General features: G+C 35.8%; 1 protein-coding gene across 3 annotated transcripts in view; it reads right to left on the reverse strand.

Annotated features, from left to right (window-relative positions):
- Positions 1–6,407: 6,407 nt before the first annotated feature.
- Positions 6,408–14,513, reverse strand: part of LOC106080084 (sodium/glucose cotransporter 4-like) — a 30,050-nt gene continuing 21,944 nt past the window's right edge. For all 3 annotated transcript variants that reach the window (XM_013241397.2, XM_056037234.1, XM_056037241.1), the window contains 3 exons: positions 13,786–14,001; positions 10,543–10,666; positions 6,408–6,644 (listed from right to left, as the gene is read on the reverse strand). In XM_013241397.2, coding sequence (XP_013096851.2) covers positions 6,433–6,644; positions 10,543–10,666; positions 13,786–14,001 — 552 coding nt within the window. In that variant the 3' untranslated portion in view covers positions 6,408–6,432. The remainder of the gene's footprint in view (positions 6,645–10,542; positions 10,667–13,785; positions 14,002–14,513) is intronic.

The raw sequence follows: 14,513 nt of genomic DNA on the forward strand, positions 1-14,513 counted from the left end.
TAACGCATTTATACAAACAGTTTTTGATTTTTTGTCAAAATTTTTACTTTACATTTGTATTGCTAAGTTAAGTTAGTTCTGTCATACTAATTACTACATTTACACGAAAAAAAATGTTTATTTTTTTAAAGAAAAAAATCTATTTTGTATGCATATAAGTTGGACAAAATTTAAAACAACAATTAATAAGTAATTTTTCATATTATCGCGTGAACTGCAAATATCCTACATTGACGCAGAACACCCAACTAAAGGAAATTTTTGAGGAATTAGAGATTGATCATTTACATAGCAATTACATCAAGTAGATATTCATTATAAACACCAGTTAGGCCAGGTTCACATTTAACTTCAAATTCACTTTCAGCTATCCTTTGGTTTGCTGGACCGCTGGGCACCACACAAGATCTGTCAACCTTCTTTCTCCATTCTTCTCTGTCATTTGTCTTTGATAGAATTTCATTCTGATGTTCTTTCTGAAAATACTGATACCTGCCTTTTCACATGCCTGGGTGGACCACTTCGGGAGCCGATTTTGAGTTTGTGTTTCCACACAAACTGTCTTTGTAACCTTGTTATTGATTAGTTAAAGAGTTTTAGCATTTTTTTTTAATCATATAAAAAAACAAAACAAGATGGTGGCCGTTACCATTGCAACCACTGAAGTCACACACAATTTTCTAAGGTTTTTTTTTGTTTTTTTATATCAGGGTGAGTGACTGTATCAACCAAACAGTATTGGTAAGTTTCTGATCAATATTAAAGAAAAAAATGTGTTTAGGTGAACCTCGCCTTCACATTTACTTAGTTCTAGATATTTTTTAACCCTAACCGTGACTCTGTCCTGTTCAATGTCCTAGTGCAGTGTGTCCCAAGCCTTCTCCTCTATAGCGGAACACTTTGTAGGTTTGGAGAATTTAGCGAAACTTTGCTCAATTTGATTGACTCTGAATTATTTCCTTTTTCTTTCAAAATATTCTAAATTGAGCATTATGACTTTGATGCTAGTGTGTTCTTTATGTGAATAGCTTCTTGATATCAGGCACGATATTAGAAAGTGGAATTCTAATGTCTGTTGTGGCGTCGAGCCTGTTTCTAAACTTTGGCTTTGTTGCAACATAACAAGAACGTCTTGCTTCTTACATATATATTATGGACGAAAGCTTGATTTGAAATATTTTTCTACTCTCTAAACAAACCCAACCAGATCTCATTTAATGAATAATTCGTATATCTTTGTTTCAAATTGGAGTCTGAATCTGGAATACCTCAAAGTTCTTATTCTTTGTTGTTATAGATTTTTTCCCCGCATTTACTTAAAAACTATAACTTATTACTTCGATAATTCGTAGAACACTTTTCAGAAAGTTGGTGTATGTTAGAGATTAAAGAAAGTTACTCAGTGTTAGAGACTAATTTGGCAGATACGGTCTTGAAATGTCAAAACCTGTAGCATTCCCATGGTTCCATTTTACAAAACATGCGTAGTTGCTCAAGGCTTTCAAGTGGGTTTTATGAACAGGTTAAACTGTCAATAATGTACTATCATGCACAATATAAGGGGACATAATAAAAGAGTTGCACATTACAAAAATAAATGTATTTATTTCTTATTTAATTCCTTGTTCAATTAATTATCAATAATAGTTTTAAAAACATACATCAACTAATGTATGTGTGCAGGTGGGCCTTTGACTTGATGATTACAGATCTATTTAAAACATACTACAATACATGAAGTAGTTTAAAAGTGTTTTGAAACCTTTCTTTAAAAAATATATTGAATACATTTTCACTTTTATTTTACTCATTACTGTATTCTCCAACACTAGTAATATCTACTTTTAAATGATAGTTACTACATTGTCAGAGCAGACAATGTGTAAAGAACAATCAATCTTAGATTATATATAGTCCTCTCAACTCCTTATGAGCTCACTGCAATGACTCAGTCTTGGGTTGACGATAAGTTAACATCAGGAAGTCGTACCGGTCTGTCCAATTGTGGAGTTCTGCAACGTGATGTCCAGGAACATTGTTGTTTAGCCCAGCTTTAAGTGTTGGCCATAAAAACATCAGATCAATAGGACTTCAGGCTGATCTGTCAGCTGGTAAACGATCCAACAAAATCATTAATTAGGAATAATTTTGGAACTTCGACCTTGTAATGAACATGAAAAACTGAATTCTTTTTTTGACCACTCGCTAATGCTCCTATATCTGATAACAAAGCCTGTATACACAAGCCTCCCTCACAGTTTCAGAATGACTGAGTACTGACAACACACTCTCCATAAAAACTTCTGTGTGTGTCTGTGTCCCAGAACTGTTGGACTTTACTAGTAAATAAAGACATTGACCTTCCAAACTTCGGAGATCATGCATTGCGTGTGAGATGTAAGCCCATTTGAGTTGTATGCGGACTTTCATGCGTCTAGGGCAGGAAAAAGGACAAGCAAATGAAAGCTATGAACAATTTCTGAACAAAGTTTTTACATTTGTTGTTGTGATACCATAAAATTCGTTTTTTTTTTTTTTTTGCAATGTATTTTTTGGAAAATAAAGTGGGGAAAAAATAAGAATGGTTCACCTGTTAAAAGACACTTTATCACTTAAAAGACACTTTATCACTTAAAAGACACTTTATCACTTAAAAGACACTTTATCACTTAAAAGACACTTTATCACTTTAAAGACACTTTATCACTTAAAAGACACTTTATCACTTTAAAGACACTTTATCACTTAAAAGACACTTTATCACTTAAAAGACACTTTATCACTTTAAAGACACTTTATCACTTAAAAGACACTTTATCACTTAAAAGACACTTTATCACTTAAAAGACTTGAGATGTGATGTAGAAGTAGGGCTGGCTGAGTATACTAGAAGTCAACCATGTGGGTAGCTTCTGCCACGTACATTTCTGCATATTAGCGTGTGTATATGAGCAGTGGCGTTGGTTAAAGACGGGTACGGAGTATTTCCCCATACCTAACAATCTCAAGTCTCAAGACTTTTTTCTTATTACAAAGCTTAGATCAATTCACTTTTTTTCTTATTACAAAGCTTACATCAATTCACTCTGTCTGTCTGTCAGTCTGTCTAATAACATTTTTTTACACGTTATTTCTCCCACATCCATTCTCGAATAAAAAACAACATATAATTACTGTTGGATTACTATATCCTTAGAGAACAAAATATGAATTTTGTGCTATTCAATGTTTAAAAAGGTCGAATGATGAAGAACCTATACAATGCAGCTTATAACGATATAACTATGACAACCTTAATGTAATTATCTCCATTTCAATGTTTCATCACACTGAAATGAATGAATTTTAAATTGTAACTATTTAAATTGTATCTTTTTAAAAGTAAACTTCCCCTTTCAGACTTTGTGATCTATAGGGCAGATGATGTAAAGGTCATCTGCTTCTGTGGCTTTCGGTTTACGAGGGTATCATGTGGCCAGTACAACGACCAACCGCTTTTACTTCCCCCCCCCCTCCCACAATTATCAGGTAACCATTAGGGCTGGGTGGACGCCAAGGCGCCCAAAGATCCGGATATTAAAAAATCCCAGTCTTCACCCGGTTCAGAACCCAAGCGCTTTACCGCTCTGCCACCGCACTCCTTGTACCTTTTTACTAATAAAAAAAATATTTAAAAAAAAAAAGAAGAAAAAAAAAAGACTGGCCACCCCAGCAGTAAATGTAATGACTAATGATCTGATGTTGAACACAGATAATGGTTGCTTTAAGTCGTAAAGCAACCCGAAAAGTTGAACAGTCAGGAGCTTGCACTTAAAGAAATGTCAGCATTTTAATGTTTCTGGGATTAGTCTAGCTCCAAGATCGCTCATAGTCACTCCACACACTGAAAAATAAACTTTCATTGGCAGTACTTGAGGCAGGAGTAGCCAACGTTTTAGCAATCGATGCCATGAAATGTTCAGAAATCTCTTTCAAACTTTGCAAGCCATCGCAGTCAAGAGCTGTGCCAAATATTTTTCAAGTTCAGTTCTCAGGTTATTACAATAGAGATTAACGTAAAAAGATAGAAAGCTTTTTCAAGAAAAATAACTCTAAAGCTTGTTGGAGTGGCTTGAAACTAATTACTGGTTACGTACCTAAGCGCGAATCAATGTACGTCGCTGACAATAACAAATTTGCCAGTGAATTAAATGATTTCTACGGCCGATTTGACTGCCACAACTTTGAGACAGACCACTATGATTTACTGGCATCATTTGAAAACAGTAATTTAAACCAATCTCAAGAACTGTTTAATAAACAAAAGTGACTAAAATATTTAAACAAGTAAACACTGACAAAGTCACCGGACCCGACAAATTAAGTGGAAAACTTATAAAGCTATGTGCGGAACAACTGGCTTATATCTTTTGTGCTATATTGAACAAGTCCTGGCAAACGCACAAAATACCTTCCATTTGGAAGACGTCTAAAATAATTCAAGTACCCAAAAAGAAGATCATTGCTTCCAACAACGACCTACGTCCCGTAGCACTTACATTAATTCCAATGAAGTGCTTGGAGAAAATGATTTTAAAACATCTACTGAAAGAAGCCGAACCATGTCTTGACCCGCACCAGTTCGCTTACAAGCCGTCAAGAAGTACAGAAGATGCAATACTATTCATGCTGAATTGTCTATACCATCATCTTGATACTCAGAGACACTACGCCAGAGTATTATTCGTAGATCTTTCAACACCATCCAACCACATCGCATGATACAAAAACTATCTGAACTGAACGTTAGCAAAAACATACAAGCTTGGATTCTAAACTTTCTTATCAAACGCCCACAATATTGTATACCATATACACAAATGACATTCAGAGTGTATCAGCTGACACTCCCATCATACAATTTGCTGACGACATAGCAATCATTCAACAACTTTCTCATTTTAAATGTTCAGAACACGAAAGAAATGATCATAGATTTTAGGAAACATAAAGGCGGCCATCTTGCAGACATTCAGATAAATAACCAAACCGTAGAACAAGTGCAAGCATATAAATATCTAGGTACAACTATCAACAACAAACTGAAATGGAATGAACACTGTCAAAGCCTTTACACAAAAATTCACCAACGTCTTTTCTATCTTAGAAAGGTTAGGAAGTTTAACATCGACAAAACAATAATTACACTTTTTTTTATACAGCAACCATCAGCAGTCTAATTAACTTTGCCATCACCTGCTAGTATGGTAATAGTTCACTTGCACAAAGACTTAGACTAAATAAGACAAATTAAAAAAGCATCGTATATCACTCGAACACAGCTACCATCTCTTGAAGAGCTTTTCCATGAAAGATGCCTTTCCAAAACACTCACGATTCTTAAAGATAACCTTCACCCATTAAACCACTATTACATCAGATCTGAACGAAGTGGTCGTCTCCTTTAATTAGAACTAAAACAGAAAGATTTAAAAACTTCTTCATCCCACTGTCGGTCAGATCGTTACAAGATCATCTGTCATCATCGAGAAGTTCATAGAAGTCTAATTCATAAAGCGCTGGTTGTGAGTGTATATGTGTTTTGTGTGTGAATGTTGTTCGTATTTGTATCTATAATGTTATTGTTACAGTAGTTACGCTGAGGTTGTCAATTGTAGTCAAACTGAATTTCCATTTGATTGGATCAATAAAAATTATCTTATCTTATCTTATTATCAGCTTTAGACAAATGAATCACTACTGTTTTAAAGTCTGCTAGTAAATCATACGTTTCCGGGTCAAATTGACTCCTTTGGAATGGGGTTGTTTAACCGAATGACTGAATTCACCAACAACGCTCTGTACACTATTTGAATGCTTTGATACCAGCTGGTATGTTCAACATGACTTCATTGTGTCTACCATGTACCGCACTATCTAGAAACAAATAGCGATCACAAAAGACAAATATTCTAATATTGTTCTATAAGTGTTAAAGTTGGTATAAAAGAAAAAAGATTTTTACTTGTTACGAAATGTAGGTTCGTTGTGTCATTTATCGACACCTTAAACTGGCCACCTTTATGTCAGGCTTTACTTGAATGAATGTGGTTCTTTGTATTATGCTAGTACCTCTTCTGGTATTATTAGAATGTTCATGATGTATTCATTAAATGTTACTCTTATCGACCATGTGATGAACACCCCACAATTCAACTGTGGCCCCTTGATTTCCCCGTGCGAGATCCTAGTCTCCATAAACAAGTGAATCTCGTGATCCACTAAGTACCGAACAATGATGTGACAAACGTGTTGAATGCACACTGTAAAGGCCTAGTCACCTGGTCAATACAAGATATGTTTGAGAAAATCTTAATTTTTTTAATTTAAAAATATTTTTGAAAAAAAAAACACACAAAAAAAACGAATATAACAACATAAAATTTAATTGATTTATGCAAAAAATATCCACAAAAAGAGACCGAAAGCCATGAGTAACAGCGCGTTAGCATTGACAAAATGTTTCCAAAAGCCAGACTCCTGGATGCATGTCAACATTTTCTTCTGTTCATTTATTTCATCCTCGGTCAAGGTCGTCTCGACGGGTGGTTCATATCCGCACAAAATGTACATGAACTTTCTCCATCTGGGTAGACTGACCTGACCTAAGAAGTGGAACGGTTCGGTATGAACAGTACAGATCAAAGAAAATATAAAGTATGAATCTGACTGTAGGATGTTATAAAGTATGAATCTGACTGTAGGATGTTATAAAGTATGAATCTGACTGTAGGTTGTTATAAAGTATGAATCTGACTGTAGGATGTTATAAAGTATGAATCTGACTGTAGGATGTTATAAAGTATAAATCTGACTGCAGGATGTTATAAAGTATGAATCTGACATTAGGATGTTATAAAGTATGAATCTGACTGTAGGATGTTATAAAGTATTAATATGACTGTAGGATGTTATAAAGTATGAATCTGGCTGTAGGATGTTATAAAGTATGAATCTGACTATAGGATGTTATAAAGGATGACTCTGACTATAGGATGTTATAAAGTATGAATCTGACTGTTTTTGCAAAAAAATTATTATCTAAAAAAAAAAAAGGAAAGCCTATCTACACTTCCTTCATTTTGGACACCAGACATTGACATTGGACTGACATTGACCTAACGTTCTCATTGACCTGACATTTACGTTGGATTGACATTGACCTAATTTGACATTGACCTGACATTTACATTGGACTGACATTTACATTGACCTGGCATTTACATTAGACTGACATTGACCTAACATTGACATTGACCTGACATTTACATTGTCCTGACATTTACATTGACCTGACATTTACATTGACCTGACATTTACATTGACCTGACATTTACATTAGACTTACATTGACCTAACGTTGACATTGACCTGACATTTACATTGGACTGACATTTACATTGACCTGACATTTACATTAGACTGACATTGACCTAACATTGACCTGACATTTACATTAGACTGACATTGACCTAACATTGACATTGACCTGACATTTACATTGTCCTGACATTTACATTGACCTGACATTTACATAGACCGGACATTTACATTGTCCTGACATTTACATTGACCTGACATTTACATTGACCTGACATTTACATTGACCTGACATTTACATTAGACTTACATTGACCTAACGTTGACATTGACCTGACATTTACATTGGACTGACATTTACATTGACCTGACATTTACATTAGACTGACATTGACCTAACATTGACATTGACCTGACATTTACATTAGACTGACATTGACCTAACATTGACATTGACCTGACATTTACATTAGACTGACATTGACCTAACATTGACATTGACCTGACATTGATTCTGGACTGACATTGACCTGACATTTACATTAGACTGACATTGACCTAATGTTGACATTGACCTGACATTTAACATTCATATTATTTGTCAGTTAAAGTTATATGATTTGTTCAGCTGATTTCTATTAAATGCGAAGTTTGTTCCTCGCTGTAGTAATTCTTTGATTGAATAGTTGCTTGAAGATATTCCACTTTAGAAACGTTGGACACACAGTGTTTCTTCAGTGTTTTAGTTTAGAGGAACCTCCGAACCTGCAAATCTTGCATTACTATGAGAGAAACAAAAGCCTGAACAGATAGTGTGAGCAAGACACTTCACAAACCAATGCCAGGCAGATAGTGTGAGCAAGACACTTCACAAACCAATGCCAGACAGATAGTGTGAGCAAGACACTTCACCAAACAATGCCAGACAGATAGTGTGAGCAAGACACTTCACAAACCAATGCCAGGCAGATAGTGTGAGCAAGACACTTCACCAACCAATGCCAGACAGATAGTGTGAGCAAGACACTTCACCAACCAATGCCAGACAGATAGTGTGAGCAAGACACTTCACCAACCAATGCCAGACAGATAGTGTGAGCAAGACACTTCACAAACCAATGCCAGGCAGATAGTGTGAGCAAGACACTTCACCAACCAATGCCAGACAGATAGTGTGAGCAAGACACTTCACCAACCAATGCCAGACAGATAGTGTGAGCAAGACACTTCACCAACCAATGCCAGACAGATAGTGTGAGCAAGACACTTCACAGACCAATGCCAGGCAGATAGTGTGAGCAAGACACTTCACAAACCAATGCCAGACAGATAGTGTGAGCAAGACACTTCACAAACCAATGCCAGACAGATAGTGTGACCAAGACACTTCACCAACCAATGCCAGACAGATAGTGTGAGCAAGACACTTCACCAACCAATGCCAGACAGATAGTGTGAGCAAGACACTTCACAAACCAATGCCAGACAGATAGTGTGAGCAAGACACTTCACAAACCATTGCCAGACAGATAGTGTGAGCAAGACACTTCACAAACCAATGCCAGACAGATAGTGTGAGCAAGACACTTCACCAACCAATGCCAGGCAGATAGTGTGAGCAAGACACTTCACAAACCAATGCCAGGCAGATAGTGTGAGCAAGACACTTCACAAACCAATGCCAGACAGATAGTGTGAGCAAGACACTTCACAAACCAATGCCAGGCAGATAGTGTGAGCAAGACACTTCACAAACCAATGCCAGACAGATAGTGTGAGCAAGACACTTCACAAACCAATGCCAGGCAGATAGTGTGAGCAAGACACTTCACAAACCAATGCCAGACAGATAGTGTGAGCAAGACACTTCACAAACCAATGCCAGGCAGATAGTGTGAGCAAGACACTTCACAAACCAATGCCAGACAGATAGTGTGAGCAAGACACTTCACAAACCAATGCCAGACAGATAGTGTGAGCAAGACACTTCACAAACCAATGCCAGGCAGAGAGCAGCGAACAAATAGTAATGTGTATTTGATTGATAGTAAGAGTCTATGTGATTTAAATGCCCATTGAGTTGTAGTTAAAATAGATCAATTGAACATAAAAATAAACCTATTTGTTCAGTGTTACCAATGCACCTCATTCACCAATCGTAAACAGACAACATTTAGCCACGTGATTCTTTATATCTTCTATACAAATTATGTAATCCATAGTGGCTGTCATGTTATACATATATTTCATTGTTTTATCAATATTATGACGTGGCTAAATGTGTTTATTTACGATGTGTGAATGAGGTCCAGTGTAGCGCAGTGGGGAAAGAAAAAGATAAGTGTGAGTAAAACTCTTTAAATATCATGTTCACAGTCAGACGAAAACAAACAAGCAAAAATATTTTTAAAATCCATTCTTAAAAAACAAGGCTTATCTAAAGGGGAAGAACTCCGCCCTTACAACTATACCTATCAATAATGTACAAGTTATTCTCCTTATTCGATATCAAACAAAATAAGAAATGACAAATAATTAATTGACTAATTGTAGTTTTTCTTTAAATTCATGTTTTGCAAGGTACGATATCAACTTGATCGGAAAATACATGAGGGAGAAACAGCGTTAACACTTATTGAAAGGGATTAAGCTCAACACATTTAGCCACATCTGTGAATACTGGAGGATTGGTTTCTCAATAATTAATTGATTACTTGGTTACTTTAAAAAAATTATTATTGATTTATGTCTTGTCTATGCCAATGATTAATTATAGTAGTTTCAACTTCATCCGAGAATAGGTGTGGAAGAAATAACACACTTTTTACCAGACAGACAGACAGACAGATTTGATATAAACATCGTAAAAATGTGGATGTTCCTGGAGGTTGTCTTAGAAATGGTAAGGTTCTACAACGTGCATGTTTTGGAAAGCTGGACAAAACAAAAGTTTTGGACACTCACTCTTTCATCCAAAGACAAGAAGAAAGCGGTGGTCACTCAAAGTTGAAAGGAATAATAAAATCATCAAGCAACAAAATTCTATTTTTTTTAAAGCATTCCAAAAAGTAATTTGCTCAAAGTGAACATAAATTATTAAAGATTTCTTTTGAGATAGTTCAAGTCATCGCTAGACGGTAGGAATAAATAGCCTGTTCCTTTTCTTTCTATCAAGGTTTATACCTCCAACAGATGCCTGCATGATCTCCGCTTTCCTCTCCTCGGCTTTGACCTGTCGGATGTGCTCAGCGGGGAAGTCCTCCCTCTGTCTGCTGCTGTGCCTGGTCCACCAGGTCAGACGGACGGTCTGGAAGAACATGAAAAGAAGTTTACAATGATAAAACACCTCGGCACAAGATGCAAAGAGAGGGAGGGGGGAGTTTCTCGGGGATGCCCGCTGCAGTGACCCTTATGGACATAATGTCATTATCACATACTGAGAAGCTGCTCATCTTTTCTTTTACACTTTGACTGACTGCACCTCATGGAGAAAATGTAGTTCTTTTCTAGGATAGTAATAATAATAATAGAATCACAGGTTTAGAGAAAAGACTTTTCAACAGGGTTGTTATATTTTTTAAATTAAAAAACCCCAGAAAACTTGATCTATTACAACTAAGAAAAAAATATTGTCTTTTAGATACTGGTGGACAAAACATACTAGTTTATATGTAATATATAGTAAGTATATAAGTAAGGCGCATAGAATTCAAAGCCGTTTGACCAATCTTGATCAAACTTGGCATAAAAGTTCCTTAGATCATGGCGGAGACCGTATTGTATGTTAAATGTTTGAGTAATAATAATAAAAACTAAATATATCTCTATTGAAAGACAAAACTTCTTTAGCAAATCGGGTAAATCAATTTTCACAGTATTTTATATTAGATATAAATATATATCGGCGGAACGGGTAAAGCCATTTTCAAACTCTACTTTCGTTTTCGTGACAAAATATACAAAAATGATAAGGAAACATTTTTTGACTTAGACTTAGGGGACTTAGGTCCTCCCGCGCCGTTCGGCGCATTGGGCGGCAAGCTGTCTCCATAATGATCTGTCACTGGCAATGTCTGAAGCCTCCTATCTATATCCAATACACTAGATCAGTAATACCCAAGCTAAGGCCCGCTGTCCGCGGATAATATCCTGCTAGTTAAATACAAAACAAAAATGGCCTTATCTAATGATATAGATTTTTAAAATATGTATAGAAATGAATATTATCTCTCTACTTCACTAATCTTTAGAAAAGAATTCCATTAAAATCTTACCGACCAATGGCCTCCTCATACTGTATAATAATATTCAATTCATAGTTTATTTGCACACGTTTCTTAGTTAAACGCTTTAAAATACGAAATTACGCTGGCTATATTTATCCTAAATAGATGGTATCAGTGAATGTTGTACTACAAAAAAGAATGTAATAATTTCTCATATATTCATATAAAAAACGCAACAATTTTTAATAGTACTATTTTTGTGTACAATACCTCTATTCAGGTCAGAGCTTCATGAAGGACAGAACATGGACGCTGATCTCAAAAACGGCACTAACGATTGTTCTAGAAATGGATGTATATTGCTGAGGACAGAATGACTAGCTCGTTGGCAACAGGGCGATAACTCTAGTGTGACCGTTATCATTTTTCAAATCAGAAATTGAAAGAAAATGATTCATTCCTGCAACTGATACTGCTGGTCTATATATGGCTCCTTCTGTCTCGCAAGACAAAGGATGCGCCCAGATGAGTCACTGGCTTTGGTTATGTCTTGAGACCGGGCAGAATCTGGAGTGGCTGATCAAACCAGTTCTGGTGGTATATTATGATGTATACAACTAGTCTGTAAGGATTCCGAAAGTCATTTTAAGTAAAATAAAACTGTAAACACATTTATTTTCAAGGGCATTTTTTAAATGTTAAAATCCAAACGTTAGCCCACATTCCGAGCAGAGCCAGTTAGAGATAGTGGAGTCCATCTACTCACTTTCAAGACTAAAATTGCACTTAAGTAATAGTACTATGTAATATTATTCTGCATATGCATATATATCTTATCTTATATAATACAGACATTACTTCAAAAAAGAAGATGATTACGTCCTACGCGTCATGCATTTAGTCATGCATATTAAACAATGACTTAAATTCTACCAAGTCACTGGTTTTCCTGGCTAGCTCAGGCAACCCATTCCATGCTCTAATAGCACTAGGGAAGAAGGAGTATATATATATTAGAAATTAGAAATGGGTCTTCAGCGGGATTAATCTTGAAATCCATTGGTTCGGAGGCCAAGCGCTGATCACTAGGCCATCACGTCAAATATTTCGTTTATACTATTTTAGACACAGAGTTCTTGTGAACAAAATAATTGTGAACAAAATAATTGATCTTTCCAATGCGATGTTTTCTTCCTTAGGTTTTACACTAAGTTAACCTCTATAGTTTGTCCACTACATTTTGTCCACTATGTTTTGTCCACTATGTTTTGTCCACTATGTTTTGTCCGCTATGTTAACCACTATGTTTTGTCCACTATGTTTTGTCCGCTATTTTAACCACTATGTTTTGTCCACTATGTTTTGTCCACAATGTTTTGTCCGCTATGTTAACCACTATGTTTTGTCCACTATGTTTTGTCCACTATGTTTTGTCCACAATGTTTTGTCCGCTATGTTAACCACTATGTTTTATCCACTATGTTTTGTTCACTATGTTTTATTTTTGTAAATAGACAACGTTATTTTGACACGTTTTTAAAAACAGACCTGGCTTTAAAAACACAAAAAAGTGTGATGTCATTTTTTACAAAGTTTATCCAAACCCATTTCGGATTTAGTTGAAATTTTATACGATTATTTGATCTACATAGCAAACATGAACAGTAAGAAACAATTCACGAATTAGTCAATTAATTATTGGCTATTAATTATTTTGTTTGCTATCGTCTATGAGAAATAAATGCTACTTATTGAGAGATACTATATATGGAGTTATTTCCATTCTCGGATTAGCTTGAAATTGTGTATAATTATTCATAATTCATGACAATAAATGACTGAACAAAAAATTAACCAATTCGTTAATTCTTTAGTGGCAATTAATTAATTTATTTTAAATAAAAAAGGAAACGTATACTCCTATACTATTGAGATATATGTCAGTGGGTTTTTGGTTCTTCCTCTTAGATAAGATTCATTTTTAAAAATACTTTTAATTCGTTTTTTAATTAGTTTTGTAAATGCAACTACTCAGTTTGAGCGAACGGTTCTTATAAATGTATCTATTGTTGAAATACAAAATCTGTATAAACACAAAACGGAACGAATATTGTATTCTTTCATTAATGTCCTGCTAGAGTTGCTGCTCTTTCCTCAGTCCTGCTTTCTTCTTATCGAACATTGATGCACATGTACTCACGTGTTTTGGGTCAATGGGTGACGTCATCAGGGATATCACCATCGTGGCCACAAAGCTGATGACGAAGAGGAGGATGGTGAAGTGGAGGAAGTGGACCTTAGAGATGACCCACGGACGGACATCCTCGTCCATACAGCCAGGACTACCGTAGCCGAAATCCAGTGCCATTCTGATGAGCCCCACCAGAAGGCCGACCATCAGCCCCCAGAAAGCTCCCTGCAAACAATATGGACAATATTTTATAGAATTTTAAATGAACTTTGGTCATAAAAAAGTAAATAACCCCATGAAAATACTTGAGGGCAGATGATGTTAAAACGATTTGCTATAGGGATCTACATTTCGTAACTATTCACATTTCTTTAGCCACAAATGTCTTGTCCCCCTAGAGAACTGTTTCAGAAACTAAAACAAGTCCCTGCTTCTCTCAGAGAGTTCATCAAAGTCAAGCAATGTTCCTTTAGACCTTAAGTCAATCAAAACGCTTCTACATCAATTATCCATCAATAGGAAGGAGTGGATAGATAGCACGATATCGATTCGACTTTCATCCTAGCCAAGTGCAATGAACTGAGATCTACATGGTATTCCAACGGTTCTCGCTATCTTTATCTTCCTAATGGACGCTTCTACCCTGATGATCTAAGCGTTCGAATCCTGTTCCGGTCCCATCCCCTGCAGGAGGTTTGGACAAATGACGGAATAATCTTTATTTCTTAACTCTTTCT

Source organism: Biomphalaria glabrata, chromosome 1, assembly GCF_947242115.1.
Source record: "Biomphalaria glabrata chromosome 1, xgBioGlab47.1, whole genome shotgun sequence".
NCBI lineage: Eukaryota > Metazoa > Mollusca > Gastropoda > Planorbidae > Biomphalaria > Biomphalaria glabrata.